Source organism: Chiloscyllium plagiosum, unplaced genomic scaffold, assembly GCF_037043375.1.
Source record: "Chiloscyllium plagiosum isolate Xiang-an unplaced genomic scaffold, Cpla_swu_hap1 HiC_scaffold_22, whole genome shotgun sequence".
NCBI lineage: Eukaryota > Metazoa > Chordata > Chondrichthyes > Orectolobiformes > Hemiscylliidae > Chiloscyllium > Chiloscyllium plagiosum.
The window spans coordinates 47,176,633-47,200,613 of NW_028270160.1; the positions used below are offsets into that span (position 1 = coordinate 47,176,633).

Consider the following 23,981-nt stretch of genomic DNA (forward strand, 5'->3'; position numbering starts at 1 on the left):
CCCCTTCCCACCAACCGATCACCTTGCTGGGGCTCTTCCCTCAGCTTCACCCCCATCTACCTAATCATCTCTCAACCCCCTTTTGCCCCCACATTCCTGAATAAGGGCTTATGCCCAAAACATCGACTCTCCTGGTCCTCGGATGCTGCCTGACCTGCTGTGCTTTTCCAGTGCCACACTTGTCGACTCTGACTCTTCAGCATCAGCAGTCCTCACATTCTCTCACCTGCAAGACTACAAGCAGCTACATGCTGCAGGTTGCCAAACTCAACTCCACTTCGAAAAGAATGTGATGAAATTCACAATGTATCATTTGGTGACCTACTTACCCCAACACATTAAAGTCAAGGTTATTGTTGTTGCAGTAGATTTTAGGATTTCTTCTAATATTTCGGTAATGAAATTCTTTTTTTGTAGAAAAATTGGCAGAAAGTTGTATTTTAATATTTATTTCCACCTTCAAGTTAATGATATAAAGGATGCTGATAGACAAAATATAGCAGATTTGAGACAGGCATGAAAAGTCTAATAATCAAGGAGTAGATTTACTGCAAGGTTTAGACTAATGTTGACTGAACTATCACAGTTGATGTTCCTTCCCATCACATTCAAACCTCTGCACCACAGGACAGGCATTAAAGCAAATACTCACCCTTTATCCTTTGCATGAACATCAGCACCATGCTGAAGCAGCAGCTGTACAATCTTAACACGATTATATCCTGCTGCTAGATGAAGTGGTGTAGACTGTACAGATATAAGGAAAATACTTCATTAGGAAAATTATAGTCTATTTAAAAAGAGATTTGAAAAGTTAAATGCTTCAGCTCTCTCTACACAATTGAAGTCTGATCCACTATTACACAGATTAAAATCCAGATAAAACACTGAAGCCCACAATGCTGCTTGATTTTAGTGTTACAGTTCTCATTGTTGCTAATCAAGCCCAACCCAATCAATGCTTCATATTGCCCCTCATCATATACTGTTCTCATTTTCTGTGGATATCATGATGGGACTCAAAAGCATTACAAATTCATAAGGTATATGTACAAGTTTTTGTTAAGTTTCGATTTAAAAACTAAACTAAACGATTTTGGATTTCAGTGTAATCCCACTAAGAGACTTAGGCAATTAAGTTTCTAACAACATTGTTAATTTTTCTGGTGACTGAAGAGTCACCCTGTATTTAGCAATTCATATTGTCACTTTTATATCATACTGCAGAAGTTCTTTAGAGTAATTATTCCAGACCTTAATACCAGATCTTTGAAGCAAGAACAAATTCTATTCTGCTTTCAATGGAGTAGTTACTCCATTCCTGGACAGAATACAAGTGAAAGCGTGTCTGATATTAGATCATTTTAAACTATTGCTATTCTCTATTATACAAATATTATGATCATTGCCTATTTTGCCATTAATATCCCTCAGAATTTCTCTTACTGTAAAGATATTTTGTTTCACATACAATTTCCTGCTTTAACTAAGATGCAGTACATCTTGCTTTCCATTTCCATTTCTTGTACAATATAAAGGTTTCAAAACATTTATTTATACATTTTACTTTTCAAAAATTGTTGCTATCCAATTCTATGGTAGTGTCCATTCTGGTCAATTTTCCACAAGGTAACAATTCCACAACCAAATTGCCCAAGTCCATTCAATAACTTGATATTTGTAACTATTTGGCTAACAGTATCAATAAAATTCTTACCTTTCTACCATCACTTGCATGGCAGTTTACATTCAATGGTGTAAGAAGGGACATCAACTTTTCTTCATTTCCATTCCTAGAAATAAATCTTTTAAAATTATACATCCCTACATGCCACTTAAAGGAATGGATTTTTATAAAATCAAAATTACTTTGCATTAATGTTTTAAAACTTCAATTTTCAGAACTGCGGTTATTTTAATCAAACGACTGACAATATTTATAAATCAGTAAATTAAATATTAACAAATAACTGTTGAATTACGTGTGTTCTCTACAAGTGTTTAAGTACAAAGTCCTTCATCATACTTACATAATAGAAACGCAATAAAAATGTTGCAGCTCACCATTAATGCACTGTAGTAATCTGATGACACCATGTGGAGAAGTATAACACAGCACCACTTTTACAATAAAATGTTCTCAGAATTAAGTTAATCTATTAATTAGTGTAAATTTAGTTTTGACAAAAGGTAATTGCTTTAAATCAATTAAAGCATGCCCATAACATTTGAAGTTTAAAGCTTAGTGAGTGGTGATTGCATACGAAGACTAAAAGTAACATTGTCACTATTACAGCTGTCCTATAATTTCAAAACTAATATCAATTTCATGCCTTAACATAACTAACAGCAGCTTGAAACAGAAATTAACAATTTTCCTGCCTACATAGGAGATAGGATAGAAAATACACATACGATCAAATGAAAAACTCCTGAAACTAAATGTATGCCAAATCCCGATTAGAGAATGTGTGTACTGATGCTGTAGGCAAAATAAAAGACGGTGGTGGAACAGTACTGTCACTGAACTAAGAATTCAAAGTCCCAGGCTAGTGCTCTGTGAATGTGTATCCCACCATGGCAAATGCTGAAATTACTATTAGACTAGGCTGGCTTTAATTGATATCAAAACTATTTTGCCCATTGTGTCCATGCCAGTCTACAAAAGAAAACCGACTATACCAATCCCATTGCCACAAAAAAAATTACTGAAGTGTAAAGAGCAGTAGAGTAATAAATTTATAAATGAAGTCAAGATGATTGGGCAGTACAATGGCTCGATCGTTAGCAATGCTGCCTCACAGCACCAGGGACTCTGGTTTGGTTTGGTCCTTGTTGACTGCCTGTGTGGAGTTTGCACATTCTCCCCTTTTCTGCATGGATTTCCTCCCGCAGTCCAAAGCTGTGCAGTTTAGCTGGATCGCCCATGCTAAATTTCCAGTAATGTCCAGGGATGTGCAGGCTAGGTAGATTGACCACGGCAGGGTTGCAAGGATAGGATAAGGGATTAGGTCTGGGTGGGATGCTCTACACAGGGTTGGTGTGAGGTGGTTGGTGCATCCTGCTTCCACACTGTCAGGATTCTATGATTATGATGGCAGGACTGATGCACTGATGTTACAACATATGGAATTTCCCAGACACTACCATGTCTAAATCAAACATCCATGAGTTTTTACAGCTTGAAGAACCATAGAACTGAACTGAGGAGATGAAGCTGCAGTTGCTGCAACAAAACAAAACGGAAAGGTTTGCTCCAGAAGGTGGTCACACCCTCAGACTGGGCAATTCAAATTTAGTCTGTAATTGGCATGAGTGCAGGTGAGGCAGGTATGGGGACTCAGGTCGTGGCATTTAACAATCGTCGGACCTACTAACTGTTCAGTTGGCAATGGTGAGGCATCAAGTCACCGTGGCACTGTGATACAGGAGGTCATTCAAGTGGGGGAAGGAAATAGGAATATAGTGGTGGTACGGGATAGTATAACTAGGGAGACTGATACTGTTCTCTGCAGCCTTGAGCAACAATCCCGAAGGCTCTGTTCCTGGTTAGTGCCAACATTCAAGATGTTTTCTCAGAGATGGAAACGTAATGAAGTGGGAGGGGTAGGATCCAGTTGCCATTCTTCACGTGGCTACTAACAACATTGATCAGACTTGAAAAGGAGATTCTGCTGAAAGAATTTGAACAGTAAGGAAAATGGCACAGTGATAGTGTTCCTATCTCTGATCTGGGAGGCATGGGTTCAAATCCCATATGCTCCAGAAGTATATAATAATATTTATGATCAGATTGGTTAGGAAAACAAAAATAGGTGAACAGTAAGTAGCTAAATTACAAAGCAGAACCTTCAATTTAATAACTTAAGAAGTAATCCAGGATTATGGGAAAACTGACACAGGGAAATAAAGTCAAGGAGTTAAGTACATAGGTCAAAAATTGGTGTGGGTGGAATGGATTGTAGTATCCTAGCAAACTGAATAATGAGGCTGCAGGGAGAGCTTTAAATTAATTGGGTTTTGGGGGGGAATGCAGGCTTAGAAAGCAAAAGGATGTCACCCAAAGTGTGTTCTCCAACGAGTGCACCTGTGTAGCTGCCCGCAGTGGTCAGTGTCAGCAAACACTCCCTCAAATAAATTACAATTTCACTACCAAACTGGAGTACAGATCTCTCCTAAACACTATAAGGTTTTAAATTTACAAGCAATGCAATTTCAAGTAAGTTTTGCATACCTCTTCACAGATCTTGTCAACTGTTTGCCTGTGCCTTACAATATGTATCTGAATTACAAGTGGCATCTTTCCATAATTCAAATAGCAATTCTTTCTGTATTATTATTAGAATACACAATTTAGGGTAGTTAAGACATGATGATTAAGTTCAAACAAACTATGGAGATTAATAAAATTGTATTTTATAGATTGTCAATTAGTGTTAAGTTACCCATCTTGATAGGAAAACAGCAATATTAAGCTAGTTTTCATAAAGTGTGCCCATACCTTGCAGTTTCCAGCAGTTCGTCTTTTTTGTATTCACCTGTAAAATGTAATTTAACTAGTTAAGTGTTTTAAAAATTAAAACTATAGCAAATAAACCTGATTTATTACAATTCAAATTTCACTTTCTTGGGTTCCAAATCAGAAACAAATGCTACTGAATTTACTTGAAAATACTACTTCTAGATATCCACACAGATCCATTCTATCAGTACTATTCCAAATAATTATGTACATCAATTTTCCCTTTTGTTTCTTTTACAATTTTTAAAATTTCTTTCCTACTTCTGTACCATTCACTTCATGCAAGATGAACTACTTTATGCATTTTCCTGCTTTCAGTCTATACCAAAGCCAGTCATCAAGAGGCCACCAAGAAATATATACAACAACAGTTTAGCAGCAAATTTAGTTACTGGAAATTCCACATCTCGTCTTATTGCTTCCATTTCCATTAACATGTTCAAACAAAATTAAAAATATTAAATTAAATAATTCAAAGCTCACCTGTCAATACAGCTTTAGCAGACGGGTCCGCCAAGTCTAATGCTGTTCTTCCATCGGTATTCCGAATATGTGGGTCAGCTCCATGTTGCAGCAACACTGTAACCAAAACAATGAAAATAAGATTGGCATGAAGTAACTTGCATTAAACAGCAATAACAATATTAAATTAATACATGAAACAATTCAAAATACATTGAAAACCCTATGCCAATGAGTCCACAAATTTACCTGTTAAGCTTGAGAGTGATGCTTCTTTAGGCATTTCCAATGTTAAACATTGCTATGTCTGTAACTACCATAAAGCATCTCGGGAACAAATCTGAAGAAATTGGTGTCTGTTGAAAGTTAAAAGAAAATACTAGCACAGAAAAGCAGCTCAACCTTATAAAAATAAAATCTCAGGACCCATTGTCCTTCCTGCTCCCATTTAAATTTTAGAATATCAGATGTTCCTCTCAGAGATAGTTCCCCATTCTTACCTTCACAAGAATCATTTTAACTTGTATACTGTCACCCGTTTTAACTAGCAATCCCTGTCTCACGTAAACTTTCAAGAAGCTATGTTTATTTATTTGCAGGGCCATGTCTTCTGCAATCAGAAAAAAAAAGTCCAGGCATTGTCCTTTTATCAATTAAACAAAAGTTTGGGGATAACTGCTCCTTGTGCAGTTATTATAGTGATGCTTTGACCAGAGATGATCTGTCCATTTTTAAAAAAATTTAAATAAAAGCTTGGGAATAACTGTCAGCTGGTACATTTCACACGGAAATACTTTAGAATCCATTTAACCAATCAGTAATTTTTTTTCATGCAGTATAAACTGATGTTTCTTTTGAGATTTGGTAGTCTTACATCTGTCCTGACATGTTGTGGTGTAAAATTATGTCCCAACACATGTGTGAATCATAATGTAACATATGTATTGGGCCAAGCAGTGGAACGTGGTGAAAGGGTTAAAATTATGTCCCAATACATGTGTGAATCTAACCGGAATGGAGGTGTTGCTTAGTCCCGTGTGAATCTTATTACACACCTCCCCGTGTGAATCTTCTTATCTGTATGTAACCAGAATGGAATGTGTTTTTTAGCCTTGCTCTGCTGTTCACATGAATGTTTATATCTGGAAAAGAGTATATCAGCTGGAAAAGTCACCAGACCCGGGAGTCTGCTCCGGGGTTACGTTTAACCGCCGAGCGTGGGTTGTTGGCAACCGCTCTACGAGAACTGACGGCTCCCAGTTCCGGTAACATGTAGAGTGAGTATAAGCCAGACCCGTTGTAAGTATGAGACCTGGTTGTGGCGACGCTGCGGGGAATAAAATGCTCATATTCTAGCAGACTCGCCTCTTGGTCGTTTGTTCTGTGTCAGACTACTCTCCTACGAACCTGACCTTGAGAATTTTTTAAAACACATGTGCAAGATGAAAAGCTTTGCCTGTGTGTCACTTTTCTCAGCAGGATTAAAAAAATGAATGGGTAAGGGAAAGGAAAATGGCTTTCAGTGTAAGCATGTGAGGGGTTAACTATTAAATGCCCTCTGGAATTAGGGACGTGCAAAAAAATGCTGACCTTGTCAGCGATGCATACATCTCAAAACAATTTTTTACAAAGCACCATAGTTCGGCCAGATATGAATTATTGTGAGCAGTGACAAATCTCACAGCATAAGAAGTATAAATTGTCCTTGAAAGAAAACAATGGCTTATCAGAATAAGTGGACTCCAAAAGATTTAGACTAGTGCTGACTACAGACAAAGGCAATATGCTCCGGAATTTAAAAAGGTTAAGGGACGATTTACTCAAGCTGTAAGATTTTAAGAGAAAATTGAAAGAAAAACTGTACCCCATTTTCACTAATTGCAGGACTTTTGGGTAGGACTAAGGGTACAGCTTAGAGAAAGAGCCAGACCATGCAGGAATGAAATCAGCAAATACCTCTTCACAAAGGGAGAGAGAAATTTGGAACACACTTCTACGATTGGCCAATAAAGTTAGATCATACAGAAACTTTAGAATGTATTTAGGTATTTTGCCATTTACATTCAAGATTTTGTTGTCCAAAATTATGAAGTTGTATGAGGCAAAGGCAGGCATTTGGAGATAAGAAATAAATCAGATACGATCTCATTGAAAGCTAACTATCTTGCGGGCTAAATGATCATTACTAATCCTCTTCGAATTTAAACAGAAGTTAAAGTACGATCATAATTGCTTATGTTGCTACCTGAAAGTTTAAATGAGTATAGGCTATTAAGTGCCTTAATTTTCTTATTTGAAGTATGAACATGTCTGCTTCCCTCTTTACTGACACTGCTGCTGAGTATCAAAAGATTAGCATCAAACTGAAGTCGCTGTCAGAAAGAATAAAGCAACATGCAATAATTTTTTTTGTGGGCAGCTTTGAGGACAGGACCAAGTGCTGACATACTGGCCCAAAAACAAAGTTCTTCCAAACCACAGGCCATATTTAAATGTCTTAAATACATCTTGCTGTTTATAATATTTAAGAGAAAACTGACCAAAGAAGAGTGAAAAAGGAATGGAAGAATATGCTGATATAGTTAGAGAATGAATGGGAGGAGGCTCACTTGGAGCATATATACTGGTATGGACCAGTTGGGCTCAGTGGATTATTTCTGTTGGATTTGTATGAAAAATCTCAAATTACTACAGCTTTGAAGATCTGCCAGTGTTAGGTATAATGCAGATTGCTGTGCATGGCTTTGTACAAAGTCATTGAAATTTACAGGAGATGCACCTAATTTGTCTTTAGAACTCATGCAAATGTTTGTCTCTCTTGCCACTGACATACACTCTTTGTACAGTCTATATGAATGGCAGTCTGAGCTAGCAGAACCATATAGGAAGGAGAAATAGGTTGAAGTAAATAGCGTGGTACAGAAAGAGAAGTGAAATATACATTATAGAAATGGAGAATACCAAGGCCTGCAAATACCACTGGTTGTTATGAACGTTTAGACAAAATTTCCTCTGAAATTGGTATATCAGCTCAAAAGAAATCACTAAACTTTAAGTCAAATTGTATTCCAAGCACCTGAATATATTTTATGCTTGTTTTGAAACATGTTATTTTCAAAGCTGACCAAATCCACATAACGTAGCATACCCCTGGGATGAGTTATCCTCCACTCATTTTCTATTAATTGTTTTATTAGACAGCCTTTCCTTTAGACAAAAACACCATTCAGAAAATTTTAAAAAGTTCTTGATTATGCTAGTTGAGAAACTGACACCATTCAATAACATAACATCTCTTACATTATGCAACTTGGTGTCAAATATATTAAAGGGATATTTGAATAGCAGAGAAAGTGCTCAGTCAAGCACGTAGTTTCAAGCAACAACTTAAGTAAAAATGTATAGATTTCTGGTGTTTAGAGCAGGTGTTTATTTAAATTTTGGTATAATTGCTAATGATGGAAGGATTACACTGAATGAGTCAAGAGGCCACAACTCCAGCAGCACAGATTTAAATATGAAAGCTATTTTTAAAGTAAATCATTTAAAACCAGGTTACACGCAGATGCTGGAATACTGATTAATTTATATCTCTGTAATATGTTTTTAATATTCAAATAGAACCTACTAACCACTAAAAATACACGGTTAAATTACATTGTAAAGTGCTGTTCAATTGCATTGGCTAATAACATATTTTGCTTTCAGCAATATGTAAATGATTTCAAGTTGAAAGTCTAAAGACAATTTACCTCCATTACAGCAATTATACTCAAAAGTAGAAATTGGCACTCTTAAATGTTTAAAGAACAAGTTACTATCCCAAAATATGGAAAACATATAGAATATGAAATATACTTTTGTAAATCAAAAGATAAATTTCTAAATCCTCTCAGAAATCAAGTTTGTGCCTTTGATACATCTAATCAGCCAGGGCAAAGGAAGACTGAATTCTTTTTATATTTTAAAAAGCAAGTTAAAAATAATTAGAGACATCGGTTTAAGTTTTCGGCAGCAATCAATGCATTACATTTTTAAAGTACATCAGTATTTCTAGACAGCATAGTATACTATTTAAATTAAGAAGTTTAATAATGAATGGATTGATTTGATCTTGCATTGCCATGAGCAACCAACATAACCAGGATGCTGAAAATACTGCTTAATTTTCTCTTATGCATCTTAAATCTTTGAAATTATATACTGATTTATTGATAAGACATTTTGGTGATCTATCCTGATGAAATCTTAGAAGATTAATCTCAATTTTATTTATACCATTGTACCTAAAATGTCAAGTCTTCAGAGTTCTTCAGAGTTCAGATTGCATCATATATTTATGGATGGTCCTCCTGTTTGGAACACTTGCATCTCTGAATTCCTGAAATGTTTGCACCATGTCATGGTGCCAGCACTGGACGAGTCAGATACCGGAATGAAATCTATATATTTTTTCATTTAACATAGTCATTCACTGAAACGAAGAACTCGCAGCCTTGTGTCCATAACAAGAAAGCACAACTTTAATGTACAATAATCCAGTATTGGAACAGGCCTTTTGGCCCACCATGCCTGAACTGATTCTTAATGCTCATTTAGACCTGCTCCTTATTGCCCATGTGCTGCTTCTATCCCTTTGTTCACCTCCTATTCATGCGTCTCTCAAGAAATGCGTTAAATGTTGCTAGCGTGTCTGCGTCCAACACCTCCACTGGCAGTGCGTTCCAGGCACCTATCATCCATTGAGAAAAACGTTTCACTGTACTTCCCCGCTAAAAACTTTTCCCCTCACCTTGAATCCAAGCCATTTTGTAATTGACCTTTCCACTCTGGCAAAAAGCCTCTTGACTATCTATCCTATCTCTGCCTCTCAATTTTGTAGACCTCTAGTCAGGTCGGCCCTCAGCTCTGTCTTTCCAGTGAAAGACGAGTTTATCCAACCTCTCCTCATAACTAAAACCCTCCAAGACAAGCAACATCCTGGTAAACCTTCTCTGTCCCCTCTCTAAAGTATCCATTTCCTTCTGGTAGTGTGATGACCAAAACTGTGCACAAAATTTCAAATATGGCCCTAAAGCTCAGTATAGCTATAACATAGCTTGCTGACTTCTACGTCTGATGTCCCACCCAATGAAGGCAAGCATGTTGTATGCCTCTTTGGCCATTGTATCCACCATTGTTGCCACTTTCAGGGACCTGTGGACCTGTATGCCCAGATGCCTCTGCATAGCTATGTTCTGAAGGGTTCTGCCATATATTGTATAATTATGCAAAAGACAAAAACACAAGCTATTCAAATCTAGAAGAGTTTGAAAAATCTTAACAAACACAAGAAACAATGGCTCATCTATTCCCCAATACCAAGACTTTGTAACTTTGCACTCAAAGTATAGAATCATAAACCCAGCACATTAACAATTTACATGGCAGGTCCCTGCTCCCTGACACATATCAGATTAGGCCAATATGTTACAAAGATCTCTCTCCGACTTTGTTATTTTTTCAAATCTTTCATAATAGTAACCAACAACTTTATGCCACAATTTTGAAATCCAAACTTGAAAAAAGTTTGTATCAGACACCTTTCATCACACTTGATTTGAAACTTAAACAACGCACAAAGTTTCTTGTTGCTATAATTTAGTTTATTCGATTCAAAGTAAATTAAACATGTAAAATGGCTGAATGTATTGATCATTTAGAAATCAAGTTACATTATGCTTTTGTTTTTAAAGCAGGTAAAAGATTAAAGCAGAACACCTTTAGACAAGAATTTAGGGCACTGTTTTTCTGTGAAATCAATTCTACAAGGGATGATAAAGGTTTTCTTGATTATGAAATTCCAATATTATATTTCACTATGGTTCTATTTGCACTGAGTCCACATTTAGTGATTGTAACAAAAAGGAGCAATAAATCATGAATCAAGGAGAAATATATTTTCTCAGTGGATAAAACAGAGAACTCAATGTTACGTTGCTCACTTGAGTTGAATACTACAGATGCATTTAAGGGGCTTAATTAACTATAATTAAGCACCATAGCAAATAATATGGTCTAAAGTACTGAAGAGAAAAATCAAACTATTATGTGAAGGCAGGGGTAAGCATTTATGGAGGAACTGCAGTCACAAATCTCCATAGACAAGATACCAGACTATATAACACTCATATTGGGCTTGTTTTGCCATTGTGTTTGCGTGGCCTGCAAACACATGCTCTACTGATGTTTGCTTTTGTCAACAGTCTGCTGTGATAATATGAAAGTCATGCACATGTGCAATAAATCAACAAATACTTTTACTCACCTATGCAGCCTGTAAGCTGTAGCACAGAGCATTACAAAAGAACAAATAACTAGATAAACCCATTTTTTGAAAGATAAAAAATGAAAATTCCACAACAAAATGTCCAACTTTTACAGCAACCCATAATACAGTCACCTGGATAAACCCATTACTTAGAAAAATATAACTTTTGAAGGAAGATTACTATCATAAAAAATTCTAATTATATCACAGAACAGGTCATCTGACCAAGATGGCAGTGCTTATGCTCCTTTGGGTGAATCTCCTATTCATTTCAAATGCGTCTCAATTCAAATGTTGATTGTCCATTCATTTAAAGATTGGAAGCCTGTCTATATCCAGGGATGTACTACCTCACAAGTCAAACAGTGAAATAAAAAGGAACTTTAAAGCACAGCAGCTAGATAAAAATCAGCATCTATCTTCCCTTCTGGAGTGCATCAGATATTGATTTTTTTGCAGCCTAATATAATCTTCCTTGCATCATTACCTTATCTCCAAAGAAATAAATGAGAAATTGTTTTTAAGTTTGGTCATTGCTTTATATACTGCTTTTGCTTTGCATTAGAACGTTCACAAGCAGATCTTGCACCACCAACAGCAATTGCCTAACAAACTGCTCAGCCTCACTAATCCATTACCTTAGCAGTGAGGCTCTAGTGAGCCGGTGGTTATTATTGCATGCAGAGTTAGAAGACTTCAATCCCAAAAGATGTTTACCAGCTTATTATAAAACTGACAACCAAATATAAAAGTTCAACAGCATATGAGGTAGGGTTTTTGCAGGATCTGATATTAAGAATATATGCAACAGACTATTGTACAAACAAAAGTTCATGCTCAATATTAGTAAACACAGTTTTGTATGCTTGCTGTTTAGAAAATTAAATACTTCAAAATGCTTCATTGACATAAGTTGATGTTGCTGCATAAAAATTGCATGTCAAGAACATCCTCTTATTGCTGATATAAAACAATCCAATTCCAATGACTTTCTCCTGTTGCTACAAAGTGTAATAGGTTTTATGAAGTGACTGTTAACTTATATAAAAAAAAAGAAACAAAAGTATTTTTTCAAGTTTAGGAACGCTTACCTATGCATACGTCAATTTTGCCTTTGATGGCAGCCTCATGGAGAGGTGTGTAGTTCCAATTATCCCGAGCATTAGAATCAGCACCATGACACAGCAACAGATTGACAACTTCTGCATGCCCAAATGAACAGGCATTATGCAGAGGAATAAGGCCTCCATCATCTCTTGCATGGACATTGGCACCACTCTGTAGCAAAAATTCAACTACATCCTTCCGTCCAAATCCTAGAGGGATTGATGTATAGTCATTTAAGTAATCACTAATCATAATATAAGGCATTCTGAAGTAATTAGCTAACAGCTCCTTCTTTAGACTTTTGATTATTTTTCACTGAATGCTTCTTTGACAATTTCTCAAATAACCATATGCCAAAAGAAATTTTTCAGGGAGAAATTTCTAAAAGTACATTTTGGCCAACTAATAATGAGGTTAAGGCATTTCAAAACAAGTGTGAACTGAAATGTAAAATATCACCACAATGGTGAATGCAAATTAAAACTAAGTTAAACAACAAATGAATTATGCTTGAAGATGATTTTATTTAAATTGTTGAAATATTTAAACCAAAATATCCATGTAGGATGCAGGAAAACTTATGGCAACTGTCTCCAGAAACAGTGTATTTGAAATTGATATCTACAGTAATTTCTAATACAATTATTGCACTTAGATTCTTGTACAAAAGAATTGTCAAACTTCATTTATTCCCTCTTTATTAAGGTCAGAGTTACTTTTTGAAGGAAACAACATTGGAAGACCTTTTCCAAAGCAGCAAATAAATTCTCTAGTGTAGCTTACCCTGTAATTTAAAAGCGGATTCACAGTTAAGATCAGGTTAAAACAGAAGCTGTGACTAGAGGGCCATGAGTATGACACAGAAGAGAGCCTTAACACCAGTGACTGGGACAAGAGAACATGTGAGAAGATAGCAGTGGCTCCACTGGAATGGGAAATGTCTAGCTATCAGGAAGCTAAGACATGGCTGACATTAGTGAAAAATAGCTATCAAAGATGCAACAGTCACAGAAAATGGAGCTTAAAGAAGTGAAAGCAGGAAAGAATGGTCAGTCAGATTGGCAGTAAAATGAAGTTGGATCTCAGGTGATTGACAGGAAACGAGATTCAGAAGAACGCCATTTGAGCAGGCAGGATTAGCTATTCTAAACAAGAGGTAATGTAAGTAGTTGTCACAACATACATCACTACTTATTTGACAAAGACTGGAATAATGCTAACAGGCTGCAGTCTTCATAGGAAAATAGAAAAATGACAGTCCGTAGATGGTCTTAAGCAACATCCAGAATTACTGTATCATTTGAATTTAGTTTCACTGGCATGTCTTGCTGTTCCTTATTCCTCCATCGTTTTTCCTCTCTCACTATGCAAGCTGTAAGTTGTAGGAAATGGTACGTGGAACATGCCAACTTCATGCCATCCCACTGGACTTTTCCTTCACCCTTGCACCCACGTTCAATATCTTTTTTCTATCTTCCCTCAGCTCCAATCACTATCCCAATCTCTTTACTATCTAACAAACCCAGTCATCCTCTCTTAACATCATTCATTCCATCATTTATTCTAGCTTGCACAAGGGCTAGCAGGTTATAAGAGCATTACTGGCTGGGATAGCATTTATTGCCTATTTGTAATTCCTCAAAGTATTGGTTCTGAGCTACTTTGAATCACTGCAGTCCATGTGGTATGGTCTGGCACTTTATAACAAGGAGAATCTTATACTCTTAAGAATAATTAATTGTAAAATACAGGATGAGATCAAAGTTATTGCAGCAGAGACATGTCTCTCAAAAATGATATGGTACTAACATTAAGTAGCATTACTGGTGGAACCGCTTTCATTTGTTTGTTCTAATCACATGTAATACTGCATTGAACACCCAGTCCAGAGAATAAATATAACTATAAGTGGCAGTCAATTCTTCACCAAGCTGAAAATCACATTCCTCAGCTGCTATTGTGCCCAGGTTTGAACCCAAAAGCCTGCCATGGTTTCATTTCTCTGCAGTTCTGGTGCATAGATTTTAGATTTACCCTAAAGAATCAATGAAATTGTAAACTTTAAATTTTCCAAACACTTGCACTGTTGTTCCACAAATATTTGCTGCTTCAGTACCTGAAGCAATGTGCAACATATGCAACAAGACCTGGTCCAACATTCAGGCTTAGGCTGATAAGTGGCAAGTAACATTTATGGCATACAAGTAGTAAGAAATCTCCTCTTGATATTCCTAAACCAAAATTACCTCACTACCAATGTCCTAAGGATTACCACTGACCAGAAACTGAACTGAGCCAGCCATATAAATACTGCAGCTACATCAGATCAGAGGTTGTGAATTCTGCAGCAACTAGTGCACCACCCGATTCCTCAAAGCAGACCCACCAACGCAGAAGTCATGAATTTGATTGAATTGTCTCCACACTGGTCTGGATGAGTGCAGTTCCAACATTTAACAAGTTTGACATAATCCAGGACAAACCAGCCTATTTGACTGACATCACATCTACGTTAATGATTCAGTTCCTTAACAAGTATACATTGGCAGTGTGTACCAACTACCAGGTGCACTGTAGCAACTCACCAAAATCACCTTCCAAGCCCCCATAAAAGTACAAGGCAGCAGATGTATGCGAACACCATCACCTGAAAATTCTCCACCAAGTCATCCATCATAACTTGGAACTCTCACGTTCCTGGTCACCGTTCCTGGGGCGGCACAGTGGCTCAGTGGTTAGCACTGCTACCTCACAGCACCAGGGTCCTGGGTTCGATTTCCACCTGTGTGGAGTTTGCACATTCTCCCTGTGTGGGTTTCCTCTGGGTGCTCCGGTTTCCTCCCACAATCCAAAATCCAAAAAGATGCGCAGGTCAGGTGAATTGGCCATGCTAAATTGCCCAGTGTTAGGTGTGTTAGTCAGGGGTAAATATAGGCTAGGGGAATGGGTTTGGGTGGACTTCTCTTCGGAGGGGCGGTGTGGACTTGTTGGGCCGAAGAGCCTGTTTCCACACTGTAGAGAATCTGATCTAATCTAATCTCAAAACCCTGGAACTTCCTCTGTAACAGAACTGCAGGTATACCCACATAAAAATGACTGCAGTGTTTCAAGGTGGCAACTTACCAGAATCTCGTAAGGGCTCATTCCAACAACAAATTTAAAAGATGCTGCAAACTTGCAGTTAACGCGACTTATTTTTCCCTGGTACAGACATCCTCGACAGTTATATCAGTGAATAAATCTTTATAAGATTAGAAATGTTGAAGCAAAAAAATTGTCACAACTTTGTCATTTGTTAAAATATACAATTAGATTGCTGCTAAAGCAAATGTTTAATGTACTGAATTGCCAGTTTTATGTCAATTTCTGATTTGCTGTCTTGTTACCAAGTGGGGAAAAATATAGTAAAATTACCAGATTGCTGACCTAAGAAGAAACCACAAAATTTTCTCATGTCATTTAAGCAGGCATGAACTGCAATTGATCAAAAACAGCACAAGTTGACCTGTGATTAAACATTTAAGCCACACAAGAAAAAAAACTAAAGGAAATATCCAGTCTGTATAAACAGGGAATTTGTTTCTGAATTAGAACATCTGAAAAGGGTTTTTTGATCTTGGACATAAAATTCTTAAGTAGCGAGTAAATACAGATAAATGGTCGACTTTTGGACCATAAGTGGTCTCCCGAGCATAACTGAACAAATTTGGGGTGGGAGATCAGAAATTGGACAGACAAAGCACTCAGTTAACCAATGATGAGACAACAAATACTGAACCTGGATGAGGCTGGCCAATTAATCACTGGAATGAGCATGGAGGTGGATAAGGAAGTGGTGAGAATGACCATGCAGTTTAAAACCTGCTCCCCACTGTCAGTCATGCCAGAAACGTGTTTTGATGAACAAAATAATGGAGAAACTCAGATCTATGGAGAGTGAAAGAGCTAACATTTCAGGTCAAACGTGCCTCTTCTTCAGAATACAAAGCAGAGAGCTACTTATACTGAAACAACTGAGGAAGGGTCACTAGACCCGAAACATTAACTGATTTCTCTTTACAGATGTTGCCAGACCTCCTGAGCTTTTCCAGCAACTTGTTTTTGTTACGAAGGTACATATATCTGCCAACCCTGATCCATGCAAATACTCTATCACTAGTCCACAACTTATCAGCTTGGCCATCCTTTCAGTCCTCACTTTCTCTCATCTTTTCACAAACCCAACTTAAATCTGCCACCTTCCAGTAAAAGCACAACCAACTAAGGTACTCACAACATGTGAATACATCAAGGGAATGGTGAAGTTTAATCCTTACCACTACTACCTTCACTGTTGCCAGAAAAAAGGGGAGGTAGCCTGACAGGAAGATTGTCACCATCCAATCCTACGACTTTAACGTAGTAGGTTTCTCATCCCTTGGCTCTGCCAAGCTAGGATATGCAAAAAATTGTTACTTCACCTGTTAGAGCATTACCTCCATGTGTTATGTTGCACAAAATAATTCTCAGACTAGTCCAGGTATCTGAAATCACTATCATCTGATGAGCCTGTGAAACACCTCCCTCGTTTTCACACTTAACTGATTTTCTCTTCCGGTAATCTGTTACATTCCTTTTTCATCCTTTTATGGGCCTCAATCCCCATGTATAATGTGGAAAGACGCATATTGAGTCAGATTCTGCACTTTCACACATAGGACAGGAAGCCAGCCTGAACACCAAGGGAGTGTAGCCTTTTCTGGTTTTGTTGTTTTAAGTACTATGGGTTTGTGCTACTGACTACCGCCAGATGCAAAATATTTATTCAGTTCTGAAATCATGCCCCCTGCTTCAATTGGAAATCTACTTTTTGTCTGTAATTAGTCCTATTCTTCCTTTTACCACCCTCAGAGTATTTAAGTTCCTAGGTGTATCCCTATTCTTAGCTGCCAGTCTTTTATTTTAAAAAAATCCTTTCTTTGTTCTCTTATTTGTTTTCTACACTCCCTTCTGAACATTCGGTATTCAGCTTGGTTCTCAATAATATTTTCTATTGGAAGCTCACTTTCTTTATCTTAATCTCTAACTTCTTTTTCAGTCAGGGAGCTCTGGTTTGTTTGCCTCACCTGTCGCTTTTGAGGAAAGATATCTAAACTGTATTCAAACCATCCCTTCTTCGAAGGTCTTATTGTTCAACTACTGCTTTTCCCACGAACCTTCAGTTCCAGTCTGACCCAACTTTATTCTTGCCCCCTTGAAGTTTGCTCTCCCCAAATGCAATTTTACACTGCATTGTTCTTTTTTTACTATCATCCTAAAGATTATGGACATAATAATCCCTGTCTCCTAATGTTCCCAATTGACACTTATTTGCCTAATCATCTTGTTCCCAGGTCTGGCAATGCCTCCTTTTCATTGGATCGGACAGAGTGTTGTAGAAAATTCTCCTGAACACAATTCTCTGCCCTAAACATCACTGTTATCCTCTTCTCTATTTGCGTAAAGTTCCCATGATAACTACCCGACAATCCTTCACCTTTATGTAAGTTGGGGCGGCACGGTGGCACAGTGGTTAGCACTGCTGCCTCACAGCGCCAGAGACTCGGGTTCAATTCCCGCCTCAGGCGACTGTGTGGAGTTTGCACGTTCTTCCCGTGTCTGCGTGGGTTTCCTCCGGGTGCTCCGGTTTCCTCCCACAGCCCAAAGATGTGCAGGTCAGGTGAATTGGCCATGCTAAATTGCCCGTAGTGTTAGGTAAGGGGTAAATGTAGCGGTATGGGTAGGTTGCGCTTCGGCGGGTCGGTGTGGACTTGTTGGGCCGAAGGGCCTGTTTCCACACTGTAATGTAATGTAATATGTTCCTTCCCACTAGTTGGTTCATATACTACACCTAGCTACATAACTGCAACCTTCTTGTCCCTTAGCTCTAGACAAATCGATTCTATTCTTGAACCCAGAGATATCCTCCTTCTCCAGTATGCACCATTACCTCCACCTGTGGTGTAAAATTATGTCCCAATACATGTGTGAATCATAATGTAACACATGTATTGGGCCAAGCAGTGGAATGTGGTGAAACGGTTAAAAATTATGTCCCAATACATGTGTGAATCTAACCGGAATGGAGGTGTTGCTTAGTCCCGTGTGAATCTTATTACACACCTCCCCGTGTGAATCTTCTTATCTGTATGTAACCAGAATGGAATGTGTTTTTTAGCCTTGCTCTGCTGTTCACATGAATGTTTATATCTGGAAAAGAGTATATCAGCTGGAAAAGTCTCCAGTTCGGTGAGTCTGCTCCGGGGTTACGTTTAACCGCCGAGCGTGGGTTGTTGGCAACCGCTCTACGAGAACTGACGGCTCCCAGTTCCGGTAACATGTAGAGTGAGTATAAGCCAGACCCGTTGTAAGTATGAGACCTGGTTGTGGCGACGCTGCGGGGAATAAAATGCTCATATTCTAGCAGACTCGCCTCTTGGTCGTTTGTTCTGTGTCAGACTACTCTCCTACGAACCTGACCTTGAGAATTTTTTAAAACACCACCCCTCCTCATTTATTTTTCTTGAACACCCTAAAACCAGGAATATTTAAGTCAGTCCCACCCTTCCTTCACAGATCTCTCTTATTGCCATATCATAATGCTACATGACAATGTGTGTGTGGAACTCACTAATCTAATCCTTACATTCACATTCATACACTGTAATCCTGATTTAGAGTGCTTTAATTTCTCCTTGCACCAATTTCACCTATTAACTTAATATTCTCAATTCTGATGCCGTTTCTCCAAGCATTTTGTGCACTCTGGTCTTACTCCCTAATATTCTCTTTTGTTTCCCACACACTAATAAAAGTTCTGGATATAGGTTTGCTCGCTGAGCTGGAAGGTTTATTTCCAGACATTTGTCACCATACTAGGTAACATCACCATTGAGCCTACGAATGAAGCAGTGTTGGTGTAGCCTGCTTTCTATTTAGGTGTTTGAATTTCTTTGGATTGGTGACGGCATTTCCTATGGTGATGTCATCATTTCCTATGGTGATGTCATCATTTCCTATGGTGATGTCATCATTTCATATTCCCCCAAAAGGGGTGGAAAATGGAATCCAAGTCAATGTGTTTGTTGATAGAGTTCTGCTTGGAATGCCACGCTTCTAGGAATTCTCGTGTCTCTCTCTGTTTGGCTTGTCCTAGGATAGATGCGTTGTCCCAGACAAAGTGATGTCCTTCCTCATCCGTATGTAAGGATACTAGTGAGAGTGGGTCATGTAATTTTGTGGCTAGTTGATGTTCATATATCCTGGTGGCTAGTTTTCTGCCTGTTTGTCCAATGTAGTGTTTGTTAAATTTCTTGCACAGTATTTTGTAAATGACATGAGTTTTGCTTGTTGTCTGTATAGGGTCCTTCAAGTTCCTTAGCTGCTGTTTTAGTGTGCTGGTATGTTTGTGGGCTACCATGATGCCGAGAGGTCTGAGTAGTCTGGCAGTCATTTCTGAGATGTTCTCCCCAACAAAGACATCTCAAATGACTGCCAGACTACTCAGACCCCTTGGCACCATGGTAGCCCACAAACATAGCAGCACACTAAAACAAGAGCCAAGGAACTTGAAAGACCCTATATAGACAACAAGCAACTAGTTTTGAGAAGATTTGTAGTTCAGGTTGAGCTTTTGGATGTAGGTTTGCTCGGTGAGCTTGAAGGTTCATTTCTAGACGTTTCGTCACCCTTCAGTGGGCCTCAGGCAAAGCACTGATGAAAATTCCTGTTTTCTATTTATTAAATAGAATATTAAATAGAAATCAGGAATTTTCAAGGGTGCTTCACCTGAGGCCCACTGAAGATGTTACCTAGTAGGGTGACAAAACGTCTGGAAATGAACCTTCAAGCTCACCAAGCAAACCTACATCCAGACAAGCAAAACTCATGTAATTTACAAAATACCTTGCAAGAACTGAAACAACTACTACATTGGACAAACTGGCAGAAAACTAGCCACCAGGATACAAGAACATCAACTAGCCACAAAATGACATTCCTGATTAAGGGCTTTTGTCCAAAACGTCAATTTTTCCTGCTCCTCAGATGCTGCCTGACCTGCTGTGCTTTTCCAGCACCACCCTAATCTTAACAAAAACGACATAGCCCACTCTCACTAGTATCCTTACGTACGGATGAGGAAGGACATCACTTCGACTGGGACAACACATCCATCCGAGGACAAGGCAAACAGAGACATGCACGAGAATTCCTAGATGCATGGCATTCCAACTGGAGCTCGATCAACAAACACATTGATTGGGATCCCATTTACCACCACTATTCCCCCAGAGAAAAACAGGAAATGCCATCACCAAAGGAAATAATGTCACCACAAAAATGACATCACAAACCCAAGGAAACTCAAACACAAATAGAAAGTAGGTTACACCACCAGTGCTTCATTCAGAGGCTCACTGAAGATGTTACCTAGTATGGTGATGAAACATCTGAGAACGAACCTTCCAGCTCAGTGAACAAATCTACATCCAGAACCTCAGCTACAAATCTCCTCAAAACTCACTAACTGACGAGAGTTAATTTAAAGCCTCGCCAAAAGCACTAGCAAAACACCCAGTCCTTGTACTGTCCAGGTGTCATCTACTTCAGACACAGTCTGAGCCACTGGAAGCTCTCCAATCCATGCCATCTTTCTAGCCATACAGCTAGCCTCTTATTTCTGTACTAAATGGCATGCAGGACGTAAAGCACAATGTTATCTGCTTGCTTATGTTTTAACTGACTCCTGACTGCAGGCATACATCCCTTCCTGAATATACACCACTCTGTTCCTTTAACCAATGAATTCCTCCCATCAGGGCCAGTCATCTTTCCCTCTTGGACAGTTGGCCCTGGTGATGGTACTTGGTCTGACGCTTGCCGAACTCTTGAGGAACCATCGCCCTCACCTGTATGCGGAATGGTAAGCCGATTTTGGAGTGGGATCTTGGGACTACTGCATTATGTGTCTGATTGACCACCAGACAGTCCCAAGACAATCAACCTCTACCTGTCTGTCTGACCCTAACCTGCAATGTAGCGGGCTTAATGGAGTGGTAGTGAAACAAGAAACAACAAAAAAACAAATCTTTGGAAGAGGTGTGAATAGTAGAACAGTTGCAGACCAACACTGACAATATTTCCCTTCCGAATATATCCTGAAACTTCTGCAGTTGCGGAGTGGGGCTAAATGGACAACATCTGATTGACTTGCAAAAAAAATAAAAGAGCAAACAAAAGATAGCAGCTTCATGTCGGAGAAAATGAAGAAGGGCCTCGAGCGAGGCCGCTATACCGTGTTACACGGAGGGAGGGGTTTTAACTTGCCTGCAGCGAAATGTAAAGGGGTCGACCTGCGTCCGGCCGTGTCCCTGGCGTTCACATTGTCGGCCCTGAGCAGTCTCCTCACCCGGGCCACATCCCCGTTCCTGCAACCCTCGAACAGCTCCCGCGTCGGGTCACGATGAGCAGACATCGCGGTCGACAAAAGCTCCCCCGAGCTGGAAGTGGCGGCCACTCCGGGGCAGCGACGGGACGCCATGGAAACGGGCGGGGGGGGCGAAAGGTGAGATGAGGTGCTGCCACCCCACCCCGGTCCGCCCACCCAGCGGCCTCCAAACCGCCAGCAGGAGCCGCTCGAGCCCCGCCCGATCCTTTGTCCCGCGCGCCGGCCCCCGCCCAACCGCCCGCGTCACGTGAGCACGGCCGGCCCAAAAGGCGCATGTGCGCTAGTATCACGCTTTGGAGGCAGAGAGTAAGCTTGGTGCTATCTTCTGGTAAGAGTTTCCTCTCCTTCTCAGAAGGAGAAACTAAGCCAATTGTAACTCGCTCCTATTGGTAGCCTTATTCAAAAATGATATCCCGACCTATGATTTTAAGCATGATTCGGAGATGCCGGTGCTGGACTGGGGTGTACAAAGTTAAAAATCACACAACACCAGGTTATAGTCCAACAGGTTTAATTGGGAGCGTCGCTCCGAAAGTTAGTGTGCTTCCAATTAAACCTGTTGAACTATAACCTGGTGTCGTGTGATTTTTAACTATGATTTTAAGGGCACACCTGAGAGTTTAGGCTGTAGATAGAAAGGTGGAGCAAAGCAAAGTTAATTCTTCATTCTGACTGATGAAAGATTTAAGAGTCACCTTATGTGTGTTCATTTCGTTTGCATAAGTTGTATGATCCTTTGATCTTTTCCTCATTAATGATGTGTTTAAGATCTTCCTCTCTCACTAACACCTGATGAAGGAGCAGTGCTCCAAAAGTTAGTGTTTTCAAATAAACCCATTGGACGATAACCTTCTACAAGCTTAGGATTCATCCTTTGATCCATCTGGACCAGATGAATCAATGGGCTGAGAAGTGGTAGATGGAGTTTAATTCTGGTAAATGTGAGGTGCTGCATTTTGGGAAAGCAAATCTTAGCAGGACTTATACACTTAATGGTAAGGTCCTAGGGAGTTTTGCTGAGCAAAGAGACCTTGGAGTGCAGGTTCATAGCTCCTTGAAAGTGGAGTCGCAAGTAGATAGGATAGTGAAGAAGGTGTTTGGTATGCTTTCCTTTTATTGGTTTGAGTACAGGAGTTGGGAAGTAATGTTGCGACTGTACAGGACATTGGTTAGGCCACTGTTGGAATATTATGTGAATTCTGGTCTCCTTCCTATCAGAAAGATGTTGTGAAGCTCAAGGGTTCAGAAAAGACTTACAAGGATGTTGCCAGGGTTAGAGGATTTGAGCTGTAGGGAGAGGTTGACTAGGCTAAGGCTGTTTCCCTGGAGCGTCGGAGGCTGAGGGGTTACCTTAGAGGTTTATAAAAGCATGAGGGGCATGGATAGGATAAATAGACAAAGTCTTTTCCCTGAGGTGAGGGAGTCCAGAAGTGGAGGGTGTAGGTTTAGGGTGAGAGGGGAAAGACATAAGAGACCCAAGAGGCAACTTTTTCACTTAGAGGGTGGTACGTGTAGGAATGAGCTGCCAGAGGAAATGGTGGAGGCTAGTATAATTACAACATTTAAAAGGCATCTGGATGGATATATGAATAGAAAGGGTTTGGAGGGATATGGGCCGGGTGCTGGCAGGTGGGACTAGATTGGATTTGGATACCTGGTTGGCATGGACGAGTTGGACCGAAGGGTCTGTTTCCATGCTGTACATCTCTATGACTCTTTATTTCCTGGTCATACTATGTACAATTATACCTGATAAACAAAGACACACCAGGCAGGGTTCTAATCTTTTTTGTTAAGCAACTGTTCCCTGAACTCTAATGAGCTTATATGAGAAACCATGATCGTATCAAGTGGCAAAGCAGGCTCAAGAGGCTGAATTGCCTACTCCTAGTTCTTATGTTTCTTCCACCATTAATATCTACTTTCTGTTTTAACAAATTCCTCCCACACTGTGCTGTTTACGTTATTATTGGAAGTAGCTCCATGACATGCATTGTAACTGATGATTAATGAGGGAGAATATTCAAGATTATGGGGAATTAAGATGGAGGAGAATGGCACGTAGTCGTAACACTCATTCAGAGAGTAGGTGCAGACATGATGAGGCAAATAAT

At 39.2% G+C, this 23,981-nt stretch overlaps 1 protein-coding gene across 3 annotated transcripts in view; it reads right to left on the minus strand.

The window, feature by feature from the left end:
• Window positions 1-22,010, minus strand: part of LOC122561382 (poly [ADP-ribose] polymerase tankyrase-2) — a 62,817-nt gene extending 40,807 nt beyond the window's left edge. Inside the window, exons 1-6 of one of the 3 annotated variants that reach the window (XM_087999020.1) lie at window positions 21,747-22,010; window positions 12,386-12,610; window positions 5,006-5,101; window positions 4,502-4,538; window positions 1,718-1,793; window positions 653-747 (exon numbers count right to left, since the gene is read on the minus strand). In XM_087999020.1, the coding sequence (XP_087855146.1) occupies window positions 653-747; window positions 1,718-1,793; window positions 4,502-4,538; window positions 5,006-5,101; window positions 12,386-12,610; window positions 21,747-21,960 (743 nt within the window). In that variant the 5' untranslated portion in view covers window positions 21,961-22,010. The remainder of the gene's footprint in view (window positions 1-652; window positions 748-1,717; window positions 1,794-4,501; window positions 4,539-5,005; window positions 5,102-12,385; window positions 12,611-21,746) is intronic. The other 2 variants (XM_087999021.1, XM_087999022.1) reach the window with 2 other exon arrangements.
• Between the last annotated feature and the right edge of the window lie 1,971 nt (window positions 22,011-23,981).